Source organism: Mustela nigripes, chromosome 8 (genome assembly GCF_022355385.1).
Source record: "Mustela nigripes isolate SB6536 chromosome 8, MUSNIG.SB6536, whole genome shotgun sequence".
Taxonomy (NCBI): Eukaryota; Metazoa; Chordata; class Mammalia; order Carnivora; family Mustelidae; genus Mustela; species Mustela nigripes.
The window spans coordinates 950,861-969,437 of record NC_081564.1 but is presented as its reverse complement, the minus strand read 5'-3'; the positions used below and the strand labels follow the sequence as shown (position 1 = coordinate 969,437).

The 18,577-nt window shown below is 60.5% G+C and overlaps 1 protein-coding gene across 3 annotated transcripts in view; it reads left to right on the top strand.

Annotated features, from left to right (window-relative positions):
* Positions 1–16,729: 16,729 nt before the first annotated feature.
* The window catches only part of ULK1 (unc-51 like autophagy activating kinase 1), a 21,083-nt gene continuing 19,235 nt past the window's right edge, over positions 16,730–18,577 (top strand). The window contains exons 1-3 of one of the 3 annotated variants that reach the window (XM_059408166.1): positions 16,730–16,869; positions 17,318–17,410; positions 17,493–17,534. In XM_059408166.1, coding sequence (XP_059264149.1) covers positions 16,759–16,869; positions 17,318–17,410; positions 17,493–17,534 — 246 coding nt within the window. In that variant the 5' untranslated portion in view covers positions 16,730–16,758. Of the gene's footprint in view, positions 16,870–17,317; positions 17,411–17,492; positions 17,535–18,577 lie in introns of those variants that run through there. The other 2 variants (XM_059408164.1, XM_059408167.1) reach the window with 2 other exon arrangements.

The window sequence follows — 18,577 nt, the reverse complement described above, 5'->3', positions numbered from 1 at the left end:
TGCAGACTTGGCCCCAGACCCTTCTGCCCTTGGAAGGGGCCGGAGCTTCCAGGAAGAGGCCTGTGCCGTGCCCATTTCCTCGCTGGGGCTCACTGACCCCTTCCTGTCCAGCACCTCCCGATCCCCATCCCTCGGGCCTCACACCCATTTCCCAGGCAGGGGAGTTGAGGCTCAGTCCCGGAACAGGAGCCTGCCTCCCGCAGGCAGGTCTCAGAGCTGGGGCTGCCCCGGGCTCGCTGACGAGGCCCCTCCCTGTGCGCTTGCTGCTCTGCAGCGACGTGCAGAACGAGACCTTGCCTGTTCTCGGGGAGGCAGTGGGACACCGGCTGCCAAAACCAGGGAGCAGGAAGTGCACGGAGGCGGCTGGGCGGCCGGTCTGGGGACCGCCCTCTCACCTGGAGAGGCCGGGAGAGGTGCACCCCACAGTCAGGAGAGAGGCCTGGGACGGGTGTGGCCGGCTTACCCCAGCCGCTCCTCCCGTCGTACCCAGGCCCGCCCAGGTGTTGGGCCTCGCCCCTTCCCCAGCCAGGGGTGGTGACCCCTCTGATTCCAGAGGCGCCCACAGGCCTGAGGGTGGGTGCACAGAGGGCCTGCCAGGCCCCGTTAGAGCGAGCACCCCGGGCACTGGCATGACCGGGACCTGGTAGAATGCAGATTCCCAGCCCTGCCCCCCACGGTCGGAGCACAGTGGGTGCAGCGGCCACGCGTGTTAGCCCCCAGCTGGGTGGCGCTCTGCTCTCCTGGGGGTCGGGAAAGCCTGAGCAGGATGGGCAGAAGCAAAGGGAGGAGCCGGTTATGTGGTCAGAGGGAAGAGGCTGGCCAGGGAAGGAAGGTGCGGGGGACCCAGGAGGGCAGGGCCAGCCCATGGGGGTTCCCTCCCTGCAAAGGGGGGGGCTTGTGCGGTCCCGCCCCCGGAGGCGCAGCTGCCCCTGCCCAGCGGCTGGGGCGCTCCAATGGGGTCCCACTTTCCTCCTGCAGCTTTGTGGGGGCCCACTTTGCGCCCACCTTGCGCTGTTGGGGCAATAGCCCAGAGAGGGTCCCCAAGTCCCCAGGGTGCACAGCCAGCCGGCCGGGAGCAGGGGTCTTAATGCAGGCTGTGCTCCTAGGCCTGGGTTAAAGACAACTGCTCTTCACACTTCCCCGCCCCTGCCGTGCTGCGTGAAGAAGTAAACAGGAATGTCCCAGAATGATGCTGCCCACACAGTCTTTCAATTTTAGGTGAGTCACCATTTAGGCACCCAGACATTTTGTGTGGAATTAGGGATTTTTCAGCCAGTCTTTACCCAAGCTGTGCTGGTTCTGTGCAGGGAAGCCGTGGCCCCCCCCAGGGGACCAGCAGCCCTGTGACAGGCCCGAGACCCCTCTGAGAAAGGCCAGAGGGCAGGCACCACAGCGGCGCGGACAAAGACCCCCCTCGTCCCACATGCCAGGCCCAGGTGCTGGCCGGCCTCCGTGTGCGTGGGTGGCAAGTTCACAAAACACACCTGCACAGGTGACTTCAGGGTCCAGAACACAGCGGTTCTGGCCGCACAACCCCCCACCTCGGCAAGTGGGGAAACAGAGGCACAGGCACAGCTCGGCTCAGGCGGTGCGGCAAGTGCCACAGACGGGCCCACATAGCCAACACCGCTCTAGAGGCGGGAATCCACCGGAGACAGGTGCTGGTGGCTTCTGTCCCGCGCATCCTGGCTCACGGACGTCATATTCTTGCTGTGTCTGTGGGGAAAGAGCGGGTCCTGAGCTCTGTGCGGGGACACTGGTCCACGGGGGGTCCACCTCTGGGACCTCATCTAATCTCACCACCCAGGGGATCCTGCCTCTGGGGGCGGGGTGCCCACCGGAAGACTCCAGGGGGACACAGACATTCTGTGGACACACGTGGGAGCGTGGGCCGCAAGGCCAGACTCCGACCTCGGCCGCGCTGCGCCCTCTCCTGCCACTTCCCTGGGAGCGGGCTGTGGGGCTCGGGGGGCTCCTCACCCCAAAAAAGAGTACGGTGGTACTGACCTGGTCCTGTTCTGCACTTTACAAATACACACTCATCTGGATCCTCTTCATGTCGTGTGGGGAGGGCGTGTGGTCGCGTCTCCCTCGGGGAGGGGCTGCGAGCCGCCGGGGCTGGGCTCTGGGCGAGGGGCCTGGGAGTGGAACCCAGGGGACCATGCTCGGAGCTAATCCACGTGGCTCTGTCTGGTGGGTGAATGTGGGGGCGGCCATCGGATGTGCTTGGGCAGTCCGCCCCACCCTGGGGACCGAACCAGCAGCCCCAGCCCGCCATGTGCCTGCAGTGGGGAACCTGCTGTCCCTCCCTGAGCCTACGAAGGGCGACAGGAACCTGGTGCATCTGCGGGGTTGAGAGGGAGGCATGGCACACAGACCCTGGCACCCACCGCCCTCTCTCCACAGGCATCTGCCAGATGCCATGACCGGTTGCCATATCTTGGGGCTCATAGCAGCAACAGGACTCCTGTCCTGTGTCCGGATGTCTCTGGGCTCCACAGAACATTCTGCCCTGGCAGCTGTCCAGACTTGCAGCCGGGCAGTGGCTGAGCCCAGGGGCCCTCCACGGGCCTTGGGTCCTCGTATGGCGGCAGGTGGGGGGACCGCATCACTGCTGTGACCTTGTCTCCGAGGTCAGGTGGGCTCGCTCCTGCCGAGGTCTCTGGCCGCCCCGAGCCACAGGATGGGGACAGATCCCACCTCTCCAGGTGACTGAGTGTCCGTCCACATTCTACAAAAAGCACAGGAGACTCAAGGTCTTGTGGTGGGCAGCTTGGAAAATCCGACAGCTCCCACTGCATAAGGGAGACCCCAGCGCCCTGAGCTGCTCTGAACGTGGACTTCCAAACACGTTTTTGCTGAGAGCCCAGTCTCGGGAGTCTGCGGTGCGGACGCAGGAGGAGCCAGAGGGGACCTGTCATGCGGTGACCCCCTTACCCCCCCTCCAGGCTGGGGCAGAGGAGCCTCACCCCTCAACCTCCTGGACGCGTCTGTCACTCAAAAGCATGAACCCATCTCAGGCCTCTGCCTTTGCTTCTGCAGCTCCCCGGGCTCTCCCTGGTCCTATAGAGGCCCCTACAGGCCTGTCTTGGTCCGGGAACAGGACGGGGGGTTCCCACCAGACGGGTCCTGGAGGGTGAGGACCCGTGACCCTGTCCCAGGTATGGACTTGGTGGGGAGGCCCGGCTGAGCCCAGGGTCTCGGGGTGTGAGAGCCACGTGCTGGGGGGCGGCCTCGGCTGTGGAAGCCAGAGTTGTGGAAGCCACGTCTCCGCACAGTGATCCAGAGCATGTGCCCAAGCTAGCCTCCGCCCGCGTGGATGGAAAGGGTGCTTCTGGGGTTTGGAGCTGGGAAAGCAGGGCGCCTCCTCAGGCAGACGCTTGACTGACCTCATGTGGCCCTACAGCAGCGGGCAGGTGAGACGGAGCGGGGGCAGCCCAGCACCCTCTTCCTCAGAGTCCCCAGGCCGTGGAGCAGCCCCAGCAAGGAGGCAGGACCTGCGGGCACACTCAGCACAGCTGCCGGCCATCCCCGACACCCCCAAGCAGGAGAGCTGATCTCCAGGCTCCCCGGCCACAGCTGCAGCCCATGGGTGACTCATGGCCTCCGCCTCTGGGCATGACAAAGGACCAGGAGAGGGTCGGACAGACCTCATCCATGCCTCCTACCCCGCACTGGAGACATGTGGCAGAGCCAAGGCCCTATGGCCTCACGCAGAGCTGGCTGCATGGCTTGGGCACACACCTCCCCACGTCCATCCACTGTAGAGGCGCTCACAGAGCACCCACTCCATTCCACGTGCTGTTCCAGGCAGTCCCCATGGGCAGCTCCTCCTCCATTGGGACCTGCTGCCAGGTGGGGCTCTTTGAAATCAGCATCTGTCAAGGGCTGTCCCGGGCCCATGGGGGGAGGGGCGAATCAAGGCGGGCTCTGAGGGGTGCATCTCCTCAGGATCGTGGATTGGCATCTTTGTAACGTCCCTCCAGTTCCATCCCCAGATGCGTCCCAGAGAGACTCATGTGAGGAAACAGGAGTGAGACATGAACGTGCAAGTCTGGATCCAGCTGTCGGGCCATGGTCAGAGCAAAGCAGTTTCCAGGATGGAGCTGGCGGGGAGGGGGGGGCAGCCTGGGCAGCAGGGGGGGGGTCGGCCGCCCCACACGCGGCCCGAAACGGCGCTCGTCCACACCACGGTGAACGAGAAAAGCATGTGCGACACCCTCCCCGTGCTATTGTTAAAAGACGGTCAAAACAGGGAAAATCATGACTCACAGAGCTATAAAAACCCAAGAGGTGTTAAAGATTTTGCTCAAGGAGGGAACCAGGCAGATGTTAGGAAGTTGAGAGAAAACTTGAAAGACACCCATACGGAGGAGAAGTACTGAGACAGATAAGTGAATGGAAGAAAATCTGGGATTTCCCGTGGGATTGGAGGGGAGAGTGCGGGAGCCCGGTGCACAAGGAAGAATTTGTTCGTCCGTTACATAGCTTGCGGAGAATTTTCGAAGACAGCTCGCTGGCTCAGGAGGTGGGGGTGGGTACTGGCATAGGTGCCCCATGGGAACCCCCAGGGCAGCCCCCGGACTCCCCGGACGGCTCCTCTCCTGGGCGGGCCACCACAGGCCCCAAGTCTCAGGAGGATTCTAGCCATCAGCTAGTTGGGTCTGGGTCTCTCATCCGCCGACCTCTCCACGGCGGAGAGGCATTTAATCCAGTTAGGATGATGGGTCTGCGGGGACTCTGATGGGATTGTAACCGGGCCGGGAGGACCTGGTCAAGAGGCGCTGGCTCCGTCTCCCTCTGGCTCCGTCTCCCTCTGTCTTCCCCGCTGTCTGCCCTCCTGCCTGTCTCCATTGTTCCCACGTGGATCTGCTTTGATTCCTCTTTCTCTAGGAACGTTTCCTGGTTACCCTCTGACCTCCACACACACCTTATAGTCGCAAAAGTCTATTTTAAGCCGAAAACTTATGTTCAGCCACACACGAAACCCGTCTGCTTAAGCTCCCTGTCCCACACACACCTTTTACGGTATTTTGGTCACAGTCTGTATCTCTTCCTACTGTGTGTATTTTAACATATTTATTAGTCATCATTATTTTTATTTTTACTTTTTTTAAAGATTTTATTTATTTATTTGACAGAGAGAGGTCACAAGTAGACAGAGAGGCAGGCAGAGAGAGAGAGGAGGAAGCAGGCTCCCCGCTGAGCAGAGAGCCCGACGCGGGACTCGATCCCAGGACCCGGAGATCATGACCTGAGCCGAAGGCAGTGGCCCAACCCACTGAGCCACCCAGGCGCCCCGGTCATCGTTATTTTTAATACTGTGTGTATAGCTTCTGTACTAGGATTCGAAGGGGCCCTCGAAGGGGCCGTTGCCATCGTCCGGTATCGCCTGTCTATAGAGTCACCCGCACGGGTGAGCTTCTCACTTTCTTGGACTATTGTGTTGTCTTGTTCTACACTGTGACGCCAGTTTTATAGAACTCACAAGCAAGCAGACCTGGAAAATACATCCAGTTAGACACCCAGACAAACCCATACGGGTCCGTATCCCCTATGTGCCCACAGTGCTTTGCAAACCCCGGGGCATGGGTGCCCCTGATGGAGAGGGTGCTCTCTGAAGGGGCCGGACACAGTGAGCTCTGTGTGACGGGCTTCTATCAAGTTCAAGACCAGCAGGGCTCCTGCTCTGGCAGGAAGTGCAGGGTCGGGGGGGGGGGGGTGGGGGCGGCGGGGGTCTCCCAACAGCTTCTGAGGTCTGGGAAAACCCTGTGTCTTGAGCAGAGTGGTGTAAAAATTATCCTTAAGATGAGAGCACTTAATGCGTGTTGGGGTCAACGGGTTGACAGTCACAACAAAGGAAGGGCAGACACGAAACAGAGGCCGCTGCCACCTCCAGCTGAGAGGCTGAGACTGCGGCATGCCCCCTCCCCCGCGGCGTCAAGGTTGTGCGGTGTCCTGCTGTGCTTTCTATGTGCATTGAACCGTAAGAAAAAGTTAACGTACAGGAGTGCACAATAACACTCGGTATTCTTCACTCTCGCGCGCAGTATCTTTCCCTTTCCGTGAAGATTTACGGCTCTAGAGACGTGGGATGCACAGCACGTGGGTTCCGTGATTGGCCGCATTTTGCCACGTTTTTCACTTATTTCTGTCTTTGCCAAAGGTGTTTTCCAGTAAAATACAGACATCAGGACATGTTACTCCTCAGGACTCGGTTTATCTCGTGAAGAGTAAGGATCTTTTCCTACCAGAGGACAAGTGCCCCATGTCCCGTGACTCCCACCCACCATCAAATCTGCCCCCTTCGTTCCTTCAGACGTCTTCAGGGTTGGTCTGTCCAGCCCGGGACCCGGTCCAGGACCACGGGCTAGGTTTGTAAATCTTTGAATCCATGACGGCCCCCTATTTCCTGCCCACCTTTGCCCCGATGACAGCTGGGACCCTGGCTCGGGTGGGAGGTGGGAGTGTGGACTGAGTCCCCTGAGGCGGCCAGGCCCAGCGGCAGGGGACAGTGAGCCCGCAGGAGCGCCCAGCGGAGGAGCTGGGGCCGGCGTGGGTGGGGCCTCGAGGCCCGGGGGAGGCAGGTGAGGCGGGGTGGGGCGGGCGGCAGGGCAGGGCTGGGAGGCGCAGGGGCTGGAGGGCCGCCCGACTCCGTGAATCACCCGTGGGGTATGCGTGTGCGTGTGCGGGCGCTTAGGCTCGGGACCTGCAGACAGAGGATGACTCCCCGCCGGTCCGTCAGGACAGGCCAGGTGACCTACGGTCACAAGCAGCCACTCAAATCCTTGCAGGTTTGTATCTTGGTTCCACTACGTGCTCCCTGCCGCGGAGGGGGCGGGGACTTGCTGCGCCCGGTCCCCGTGAGCATTTGGGAGCCCTTAGAGCTCCGTTCCAGAGGCAGAAAACATTGCTCCCACTGACGACCGGTCAGCCAGAACCGATGACGGGCCTCAAAGCCCCAGAAGGCCGGAGGCCGGTGAGTCCCAGGCCCCAGGAGCTGGGACAGTGGAGGCACACTCAGAGATCAGGGCCCCCTTGTACCCAGGAGAAAGCAATTTTAAAAAAAGGATAAAAGTAGGTTGCTTAAGGTGTCACACCTGGTTCTTGGGAAGCAGGGAGGGCTGGTCCTAAGGACAGGTGTGGTGGGTGCGGCTGTCCGGGCCTGAGCTCCTGCCCCACACACCTGCATGAGAGCTTTGCCCTGCTGTGTCAGAAGGCTGGAATCTGGCTCTGGACGCTTGGCTTGCGAGCCTGGAGGCCCCTTAGTCCCTGGGGAGGCCATGCTGTTGGTGATGTGGGCCCTGGACCAGGGCCTCGTGGCCTCTGCCCGAGCCCCGGCTCTGCCCAGTGCTGGGGTGGAGGGGTGTCTTTTCACCTCCCCCAGCCTCCGTTTTGTCCCCTGAGTCAGATGTCCTGCACCATCCCTGTGCCCCTACAGACAGACCTGTGAATGGTGAGCCAGGCTCAGGTTCCTGGAGGCTGGTCCCTTCTCCTGGGTTTGGCCAATGGAAGGTCCGCCGCTGGCGGAGCCCCTAGTCCCTACTTCTGCTGGCTCCCAGCTCTGAGTTCTACAGCCAGGGCTTCTGCCGGCCCCCCCCCCCCCCCCCCCCCCCCCCCCTCGGCCCATCAGCTCCAGCCCCTCCCCCGCAGGCCGTGCAAGGCCCCAGCTCCTTGCCTGTAGCCTCCTCACTAATGTCCCGGGCAGCTCTTCGGAGCAGGACTGTTTCCCACCAGAAAGCTGACGGATACAGGGGACTCGTAATGCTGTTCATGGGGTCTGGGAGCTAAGACAGGGCCCGTGCCTGTGACCATTCACACAAGCGTCCCCTGAGGGCTCCGTGGGTCCAGCTGCCAGTTTATGTCCTGGGGGAGTCCCTTAGGTCTTGGAATTCTCATTCCGGGACAGAGACAGACCATACACCGTAATAAGTGAAACAGAAGTTTTGTTAGATGGTGAAGGTCATTCTCCAAAGTGATGTCCCCAAGAACCACAGGCACCGAAGGAAAAAAGTCCGGGCACTAACATTTTCCATATGGCCAAAGGTGGGGAAAAAACCCAATACCTGTCAACTGACAGTTAAAGAAAGCAAGGGTGTTCTACCGCAAAGTGGGACGTTATTCAGCAGTAACGCGGGGTGAAGCCGGTTTGGTACCATGTAGACTAGCCCGGTAGACCTCACATGGCGCCAGATAAGCCAGCGTCTGCCGAATGACGAGCAAACCCGAAGAAGGAAGCTTTGTGGCTGTGCGGCGTGGGGAGCACGGTGCTTTCGTGGGGATGGGGGTTCCCCCACTGCGATGAGACCGATCGGGAATGAGCAGAGGTGATGACTGCAGAACCCTGAAGTTACCCCCAAACCCCTGAATTCGATGCTTTTAAATTGTGAACTGGATGGTATATGAGTTATAGATTTTTTTTTTTTAACCTAAAAGAAAACGGAGCGCAGCCTCATCTGCCTGCCTCCAGACAGGGCGCATCAGAAGCCTCTGGGGGCGTCCGAGGGAGGTGTGGGCAGCACCTGCCCCCGGTGCCCGTGCTGGGCTCACGTCTGAGCTCCGCATTTACTGGCAGGAGACCTTGGGCCAGGCCGGCCTTGGCTTTCTCACCTGGCAAACGGGGAGGTGGCAGGAGCCCCACTCACACCAGAGCCCCAGAGCCCTCCCCTAGCCCCTCAGACCCCTCCCCCCGCGCTGGAGTCCCCCCAACCCAGGGCTTCCCTGGGGACTTGGAGGGACGGTTCGCAGGGCTCGAGACCACCCGCTCCATTGCGGGATGTGCTCATCACTCCAAAGTAAAGCCCTGAGCCCCTTCGCTGTAGCTCTGCGCTGGCCTCCTCCTCCTCCAGGGCCTGGCAACCAGCAACCTGCCTGTTTCCACAGTTTCCTGTCCTGGATACGCCGCGGAAATGGACCGTGCCCACGCGACCTTTGACTCTCTATGGCTGGAGGCGGCCAGTGCGGGGGAGAGTACACATGCGCGTCCGCAGGGTTGCACAAGTTGTCTTCCAGAAGATTCTAACCGAACTCCTAGCTGCCTGCGTGCCTCTTGATTTGCAGGACGTTGTCATCATCAGGCTGGACTGATTTCATTTATATTTTGAAAATCCATGAATTCAGCAGCCCAGTCCAGAGCCAGAGAGTATAAACGGCAGCTCCCAGCGCTTCTGTGCCCCCGACCCTCCGTACTGTCCCCTGCCCCTGTCGGTGGACCCAGGGCGCTGCAGCACAGAGCAGGGGCATGAGAAGGAGGGGGCCGGCTCACACCAGGCAGGAGGGAGCCTCAGCCTCACCCCAGAGACACACCTGGGTGGCTCTCCAGACAGCAAGGAGTAGAGGGAGGACAGCTTTGTCCACTGGGACAGTTCTGGAGCTGGGGTCCAGGGCTCGGAGGAAGCCCAGACCCCGGCCCCTGGCCTTTCCCTGTCCAAGCCGTGTGGTGACTCAGGCCACCAGGGTGTTTCTGCATGCTTTGAGGATGTCCTGCAAGGCTCGTGACTCTCTATCCTCCATCGGCGGAGTGGCTGTCCTCGGAGTCAGGCTGAGTCACCCCCTGGCAGGGTGCAAACGCCGGGGGTGCCCGCGAAGGCCGTCTGCAGGCACCCGTCCTGGTCTCCTTTGGGAGCTGCTGAAGGACACGGACGGGAACCCTCTGCGCCTGGAGGGTGCCGGATGGCACTTGGGGTCCCTGGGCCCGGCAGCAGCTCCTCCTCTCTCCTCCAGGCCCCCTCTGGGGGACGTTGGCACCAGACGTGCCCCTGAGGCCGGGCAGCGCGGCGGTGCCCCTGTGCGGGGTGGGAGGCTGATCCTTCCTCACCCCTGCCACCCACCACCCTGCTTCCCGTCTCCGGATTTGCCCCGTCGGGATATCTCAGGTTCCTGGAATGCACCAAGGTGTGGCCCTTGGGATACGGTTTCTCTGGCTTCCCAGGAAGCCTTCCAGGTTCCTGTGCACACTCTGTGGGTCAGTGCGCCCCCTCAAAGCGAGCTGCACAGGGTATAATTCAGTCATGATGAAAGGCACAAGTTCACGGCAGGTTTTTGTTTGTTTGTTTGTTTGTTTAAAGATTTTATTTATTTATTTGACAGACAGAGATCACAAGCAGGCAGAGAGGCAGGCAGAGAGAGAGGAGGAAGCAGGCTCCCTGCCGAGCAGAGAGCCTGATGCGGGGCTCGATCCCAGGACCCTGAGATCATGACCTGAGCCGAAGGCAGCGGCTTAACCCACTGAGCCACCCAGGCGCCCTGTTTGTTTGTTTTTAATTTATTTGTGAGAGACACCGAGCAGCAGAGGCAGAGACGCTCCGGCGGACTCCCCGCTGAGCAGGGAGCCGGATGCGGGGCTTGATCCCAGCACCCTGGGGTCACATCCCAGAGCTGACGCAGGAGCCTCATCGACGGAGCCCCCTAATGCCCCAGTTCAGTGCGTTTCGACAACTGTATGAAGCCAAGTGTCCAGCACCACCCCGGTCAGCCCGGGACGCTTCCGTCACCCCCAGAGGGCCCCGCTCTTTTCCCACGGGTGCTCCCACCCCTGAACAGCGAGCCGGGTTCTGACACCAGCACCGGGAGCCACGGAGCCTCCCAGCCACCAGCCAGCCAGGAAGCCACCCTCCGCGGGGGGCCTTTGTGTCGCCGCGCAGCGGCTGGTCCACACAGCTGCTGGCCCAGACCTCTGTCCAGGCCTTCTGGTTGCTGAGAAGTCGTCCTGCAATTTGTTTCTTCTTTGCCGCTCAGGGACGTGGGTTCCCAGTTCTGGGCCATCAGCTCTCCCAATCAATTCCCTCTCAGGACTTCCTGGGAGTACCTCAGGCCGGGGGATTGCTAGGTTGTCACCGAAGTTGAAGTTGACGTGTTGAATTACAAAAGTACCGATTTTCTCTGCCTAGGGGGAGGCAGGTGTTGGGTTGAAAGTGTCCTTCGCTTAAACAAAGTCTGAAGGCCTCAGGGCGCCTGGGTGGCTCCGTTGGTTAAGTGGCTGCCTTCAGCTCAATTCTTGTTCAGGGGCCTGGGATCGAGCCCCGCATCAGGCTCTCTGCTCAGCGGAGAGCCTGTTTCTCTCTCTTTTCTGCCTGCCTCTCTGCTTACTTGTGCTATCTCTCTGTCAATTAAATAAATAAAACCTTAAAAAAAAAAAAAAGTCTGAAGGCCTGAATGTCAGCCTGTGCTCTGAGAAGCTTTGCCTAAATGCCCTTGGAGGAAGACAAAGACCCTTCCAGAATGAGCTCAGGGGCTGACAGGAGCTTGGGCCCCAGGGTAGGGAGGTGCCCTGTCCTTTTGGAGGAAAGACGCTGGCTCTGGTATATTGTTCTCCCAATTCTCTCTGGGACCTCGCCCATCTTCCCGGGAGGTAGCTGAGTGCCCCCCCACCCTGCGCGCAGAGGGAGGGGAAGGGGTCAGGGCCAGAGCAGGGGTCTTTGCAGTCCCCAAGCCCACCTCCCTGCCTGCAGGCTTCAGTCCCATCTGACAAGCAGACCCACCCCAGCTGTTGTGGTCACGGGGATGGGCAGGAACTGAGCGGAGCTCCTGGGGCTTTGCTTGGACCCGCCATCCATCGCTGTTGGGGAGAATGACCCAGAGCTGGTAAGGAAGGGCGGTGACCTGCTATTTCATCATCGTGTCCCACAGGGTCCTGGACCAGGCCCATCTGAGGATGGTTTGGAAATTCAAGGCGAGGTGGGCCCACGGCTTCCATGAAGCCAGGTGGAAACATGGCTCCACAGGCCACCAAGACCCCTGGCTCCTCCTCTCTGCAGCCACAGCTCTAAACCAGCCGCCTCGAGAAACGGGGGACGCTGTTGGGTTTAGTCTAGAATGTGTAAAGAACCACAGCTCCAACAACCTGATTAGAAACTGGCCAGGGGCACCTGGGTGGCTCAGTGGGTTAAAGCCTCTGCTTTTGGCTCAGGTCATGATCCCAGGGTCCTGGGATCGAGTCCCACATCGGGCTCTCTGCTCAGCAGGGAGCCTGCTTCCTCCTCTCTCTCTGCCTGCCTCTCTGCCTACTTGTGATCTCTGTCTGTCAAATAAATACATAAAATCTTAAAAAAAAAAAAAAAGAAAGAAAGAAACTAGCCAAAGGCTCGAGCAGGCGTCTCTCCCGGGAAGACAGAGGCCCCACGCACAGGGGAAGACGCTCGGCATCGCCAGTCACCAGGGAAATGCAAATCAACACCACTTGAGAAGCCACTTCACACCCACTCGCCTATTTTTAAAAAAATCAGAGAATCACGAGTGTTGGTGGGGACGTGGAGAACCTGGAACCCTCTTGCCCTGCTGGTCGAAAGCGACCTGGGACAGCCGCTCTGGAAGACAGTGCAGAGCTCCCTCAACCGGTTAAAACTAGGGCTCCCGTATGAGCCGACAGTCCCACACCCGGGGGTGCGCCGCCAAGAGTGGAAAGCAGGATCTAAGACATTGGCACACCTGTGTCCGTAGCAGCGTTGTTCACAGCAGCTAAAGTGTGGAAGGGACCTCAGGGTCCATCAGTGCACAAGTGGACAGTCAAAACGTGGTCCATCCCTACAATGGACCACCGCTCAGCCTCAGGAGGAAGGGACTTCGGACCCCGGCCTCAGATGGATGAAGCTTGGGCACTTGACGCTGAGGGCAATGAGCCGGTCATCATCCAACGCTGTGTGATCCCACCTACCCGGGGGCCCCAGAGCCCTCGGGCTCCTAGAGACAGAGCGGATGGTGGGCACTAGGGGCCGGGCGGGTCCATGTTTAGTGGGGACAGAGCGTCAGTTTGGGAAGACGAGAAAGTTCTGAAGGTGGACCCCAGCGGCGGCTGACAATGGCGTGAATGTGCTTAATACCCCCGAATTGTCCACTTAAATTGTAAGCTAAGATGCCAGTTTTCAAGTTATGTTTATTTTACCATAATAAAAAAGGAAGAAAAAAAAAATCAAGAGGAGGGCTGGGTTTGGCCCCTTCCATGTAAGTTTGCCAGTCCTTGTTGGAGGGGTTCTGCGCGTTCTGGGTTACTGTTACCCATGGATTGAAGGCTCTGGGTCTGCGATACTATCTCCGGGCAAACTTGCCGGTTTCTGTGATGCAGAAAGATCATCGCAGGTTAAATGTTCGTCCTGGAGAACAAGGAACAGTTTCGTATCTGACCAGCCAACAATCTACTCTTCGTCACATCTCTGCAAATAACCGATTCCTCAAATTCCACTCAGCAACCTTCTCTCTCTCTCTCTTTTTTTTTTTTTTTTGCTTTAAGTAGACGTCACACCCAGTGTGGGACTCAAGCTCACAACGTTGAGATCAAGAGTCACGTGCTCCACCAAATGAGCCAGCCAGGGCCCCCTGCTCCCCACCCAGCAACCATCTCTACCATCCTGCGGTTTCCTTGTTAATGAATTCAATAAACTTCCAGCCCCTGCTTTTTCCATATTTGTAAGGTTTTTGACTTTCTGAAAGTTTGATATATTTTTTTAAAGATTTTATTTATTTATTTGACAGAGGGACGTGGGGAGAGTGGAGACACAAGCAGGAGAAGAAGGCTTCCCACTAAAGCCCAACGTGGGGCTCGATCTCAGAACCTTGGAATCATGACCTGAGCCGAAGGAAGGCAGACACTTAACGACGGAGCCACCCAGGTGCCCTGAAAGTTTGACATCTTTGAAGTCATGGTGACCCAAGAATGTGGACTTTGTCTGTCTGAAGACTCACCAACACCCTCCACCCCAGCGTCTGTGACAGACATTACTAAATGATCACAGCCCCCCCCCCCCCCCAGCTCTGGCCTTAAGGCTCTGGGGAGGCAGCACCAGGCCCTTTGAAATGACACCAGTTTGTCATGCTTGTTGTAGAAGGTGGCGGTGGCCTTGGAGCCCAGTGTGGGTGGGTAGCTGGGGTGGGGTTTCGCATGTTGAGTGAGGTGGGTCTTAAAGTTCTTTCAACTTCCTTTGCAAGTGTCCTTACTGTTTTGCCAGGCCGTGGGCAGGACGGTGGGGGTCAGAGATGGACGGCACTCAGTCCTTGCCTTGGGCACCAGGAGGACAAGGAGCACGTGAGTTCGGTGGAACCGGGATGCCTGGCTTCAGTCCGAGAGCGGCCACTTAGCCGTGTGACCTTGGGTGGGCGCCTACGCGTCTCTGATCCTCAGCTTCTACTCCCGTGAAGTGCGAACAGGGACCATAACCTACTTCCTAGGGTCAACGTGGGCGTGAGAGCCCCTCCCTATACGAGTGCCACCGAGCTACGGTGCACACAGCCAGTTTGGGGTCGCGGTACGCGTGCTCTGCTTGCCCCCAGGAGCGAGGAACAGGGAGTTAGCAGGACACTGTGGAAGCGCAGGGCTCGGTTTCTGTGGGCCTATGCTCACGAGGCCTTTGTCACCGCTCAATATATATCGAATACGTGATACATGCTTCTGTTTAAAGACACCTTACTTAAGACATGTTGTTGGTTCAGTAACATCCCACGGCTCTGCCGGAGCTCCCTGATGCATTTGCTCCGCCACAGCCTCCCTGTGCTCAGGAACACGGACAGCCCTCCCCCGCGCCCCATAGGGGGCTGTAGTGAAGTCACCCCCAAAGGCACAAAAATGTAAACTGTGTGGCACCTAAAGGCTCAGAAGGTCGCTTCGAGTAGCAAGCTGCTATAGGGTGGAGGGTCCTGTAGCCGAGCCTGCCCCCAGCTGGGAATGTGCCCCCAGGGGACCATGCTGCGGCCTGATGGGGAGGTTACGGAACAGCTCAGTGAGTGCACAGATTGCCAGATGGGAATAATGAGACATAAGACAGAGGAGGACAGGAACCTGGCAGGGCCCATTGGGGGGGAACTGGGTGTACCCAGTTTTGGGAGACGGAGGGGGGCTCTCCTCCTCTGGGGCCCAGTGACGTCTTCCAAATGCAAATCCCACCTCCACCCACCCACTCCTGACTCCACTGACCTTCCTGGAGTTGAGATTGAAGATCCCCTTCCCAGTTGGGCGGGGCTCCTGCCCCAGGCACCAGCTCCCTCCAGCACCCCTGCCTCCACAGCCACTCCCACCCCACCACCCAGCAGGCCTGCCCAGCGTGCTTCCTCCATTGTAACTAACGACCTTTTGTGCAGTTACAGCAGCGGCTTGTTTCCCCCCCCCCCCCCCCCCGCCCCCGCCGCCCTCCCCCCAAACCATTGCTGAGGGCGGTGGGCACTCTGTGCGGCTGCTGCTGTTGCTCTCTGGCCCTGGGCAGACGTAGCTGGTGTTGGAGCACAGAGGGCACGGAAAGTGACCTTAGGGGTGATGTGGGTGACCTCTCCCCTGAAAAGCAAAAAAGCAAGGTGCTTGGTCAGGACACTCCTGGTCCCTCCCAGTTCTGGTGGCCGCTGGCCTCAGTTCAGGGTCAGGAGCCTGCACGTTCTGGGGCCTGGAGAAGGGCCCCGAGTACAGGTGAAGGATCTTCCAGGAGATCTGCGTGGCCTTCCTGCCAGGGCTTTGGGAAGAGTAGCCTCCAGGCAGCTCTGAAGGCGGCAGGGAGGGTCCAGCCCAGAGAGCTGCCCATTGCCCCACGGGCAGGGTGGTGCCACCAGCCTGGGGTGTCACTGCGGGCAGGGGCGCAGAGAGGAGGAGTGCTCCTACTCCCCAGTACCGGAGCGGGACTCGACCAAGACTAGAATAATTCACGCTGGTGCGCAAGGTAGACAGTGAAAAGCACCGGCTCTTCCCCAGGCAGCCTCTGCTAGCAGTTTCTTGCATGAGAATCTGTTCTCCTTGCTTGCTGTGTGACTTTGGGTACATTTCTTTGGGCCTCAATGTTCTCATCTGTCAAACGGAGATAGAACAGCATTCCAGCATCTCATGGAATCATTGGAGAAATAAATGAGTCACTCTGGGGACGGACTGGCCAGTGGTAGGCCCTGGGCTCCGCGTTCTCCTGTATATTACCTACGCAGGACTTTCTAAATGACAGCTAGTAGTCCCGTTCTTACTTCTAAACTTTGGGGCACTTTAAGCCCGAGCACATGTCTATTGAACGCTGCGTCTAGGAATCTGCTGTGTATCACCCCAGTGAAAGGATTTACGGGAAATTGCCCTCTGATTTCCTATGTTTTGGCTCAATGTGGCAGACAATTTGTTACTGTTGAACACAATTTAAAATGCATCCCCTCAGGTGCCTGAGTGTTAAGCCTGCGACTCTCCAGCCTCTCAGGTCTTGATCTCAGGGTCCTGAGGTCAAGCCCCGCAGTTGGGCTCAGCGCTGGGGTGTGGAGCCTACTAAAAACAAAAGAATGATAATAAAAATAAATAAAATGCGACAGCTCTAAAGCAGCCCGACTTATTCTGGGCGGTCCCAAGCCCGGGGGGGCGGGGGGGGGCGCAGGCCGCGTCCAGATACTAACACCGCGGTGCAGAGATGAGCCACTCCAGGGGCGAGTCGAGCGCTGTCCCCGCCCCCGGCACGGCCCCGCCCCCGAAGGGCCCCGCCCCGCCGCCTGCACCACCGCCCACTTAGCGCGGCCGCCCCGCCAGGCCCCGCCCCGGCCCCGCCCCGGCCCCGCCCCCGGGCGCGCTCTGCGCCTGCGCCGGCGTCTCAGGCCCTGGGGCCCGGCGGCCGCGGCTCTTTTGTTTCCCCGTCGGAGTCCGAGCCGGAGCCCGGAGCCCAGCCGAGTCGCAGCCGGGACGGGGTTCGGACCCGCCGCCGGCACTGCCAGCGCGCCCCGAGCGGCCCGCGGGACTGGAGGCGGACCCAGCCTGCCCGATGGGGCGCGCCCCCCGCCCGCCGCCGCCGGCCCGAGCCGCCGCCTGAGCCGCCCGCCCGCGCCATGGAGCCCGGCCGCGGCGGCCTGGAGGCCGTGGGCAAGTTCGAGTTCTCGCGCAAGGACCTGATCGGCCACGGCGCCTTCGCCGTGGTCTTCAAGGGGCGCCACCGGGAGGTGAGGGGCGCCGGCGGGCCCGGACCAAGCCCCGGCGAGGGGGCGCCCCCTCCTCCCCCCCCCCGACGTCGGGGGGGCCCCCCCCCCCCCGGTGTGCGGTGACCCACAGCCGGCCACCCGCGACCCCGCCTCACACCGGGACCCCCGGCCCCGCCCCACTCTCGGGGACCCCCATCTCTTCCTCACGCCCAGGCATCCCCACCCCGGGGCCATCCCCGCCACGCGCCGCGGGGGTTTTCATGCCCACCCCCCCACATGGGCCCTTCGTCCCCATCCCCACATCCTGGGCTCCTGCTTCCCCGGACAGCCCATCTCTGCCACTCCACACCTGGGGCCTTTCCACTGGCATTGGAACCCCCCCCCCCCAGGTGCTTACTCGGCCTGGGGGTGGCCCTCTACGGATTTCTGGGTTCCCGGCCCCTGAGGAACATCCATGCTTGCTTTTTAGAAGCATGACCTGGAGGTCGCGGTCAAGTGCATTAACAAAAAGAACCTGGCCAAGTCCCAGACACTGCTGGGGAAAGAAATCAAGATCCTCAAGGTGAGCGGGCTCTGGAAGCGGTAGGGGAGATGGCGGGGGATGAGTTAGCTTTTGATCCTAAGAAACTTGGTTTCTGTCCTAGGAATTGAAACACGAAAACATCGTGGCTTTGTATGACTTCCAGGTAAGGCTCTGGGTGCGTCAGTGGTGGGGAGGGGGTGTGTTACCCTCCCTGGCTGGCCGGTGCACAGCCTCAGGCCGCACGACTGTGGGTCCCAGGCCAGCCAGGTGCTGAGACCCCGCTGGGTAGTGGAAGGTGCTAGGCCAGGGTCTTGTGTTGGGAGGAACTGGGCACCCCTGGGTGTGGATCGCTGTCTGGCCTGTCCAACCGAGAGGCCTGAGCAGGACCCTGGAGACTTCTTTCTCGGCCCAGTTTGGGGCCTGCTTCCTCTGGGCATGCGGGGAGAGTCCTGCCGGCCCTAGCAGCCTGTCTGCCGCGGGCACTAGCAGGACACCACGGGTCGCCTTCCTGGGACTGACGGAGGTCAAGCTAGCTGCGGCGTGAGCCTCGGGGGGATCCGACCCAGTGGCCCAGACCGTGGGTCCTGTCCTCAGCGCAGGCCTGGGGCAGGGAGGTGCCGGGGCCTGGCCCACCTGTCTGGGCCGGCGGCTTGTTTGTTGACACTGCTCCAGCCTGGCATTGGCCGGTCCCTCCCTGCGTCAGGCTGGGGGAGGGGAGGGGCCCGCGGAGATTCCTTCTAGCTGGCAGTCGGGGCAGACAGCCCAGGCCAGAGGCAGCCGGCAACCAGGCGGCAGTCCACCTCAGGCCCAGCCGGCTCCGGAGGCCCCCTCCGGGTCCCTTCGCCGCCCTTGGGGCCGCAGGTGGGGCCCGGCTCCGGTGAGGGTCCGGGACCCTGGAGAGCCAGTTTGGGGACTGGGAACCTGAGGCGGATCTGCGGGCCAAAGTGCTGACTAATGGTTTTGAAACCTGTTTACTGAGGCCACGGGACCTGCCCCTGGCTGAGGGGAAGTTCTCAGCCCGGCTGTCTGTTTGGGTGGCCTCCGCCCTCCCCCTTGAAAGCCGGGTGGTGGCGTTGGGGGCTGTGGCATGACAGGAGGTGACAGGGGAGGGCACGGGTCCAGTGTGACAGCGAGTACTTGGAAGCCGGGTACGGGGCCGCTGAGGCTCGGTGTCCCAGGGCCAGGAGGGCGGGTCCCCCCCCCCCC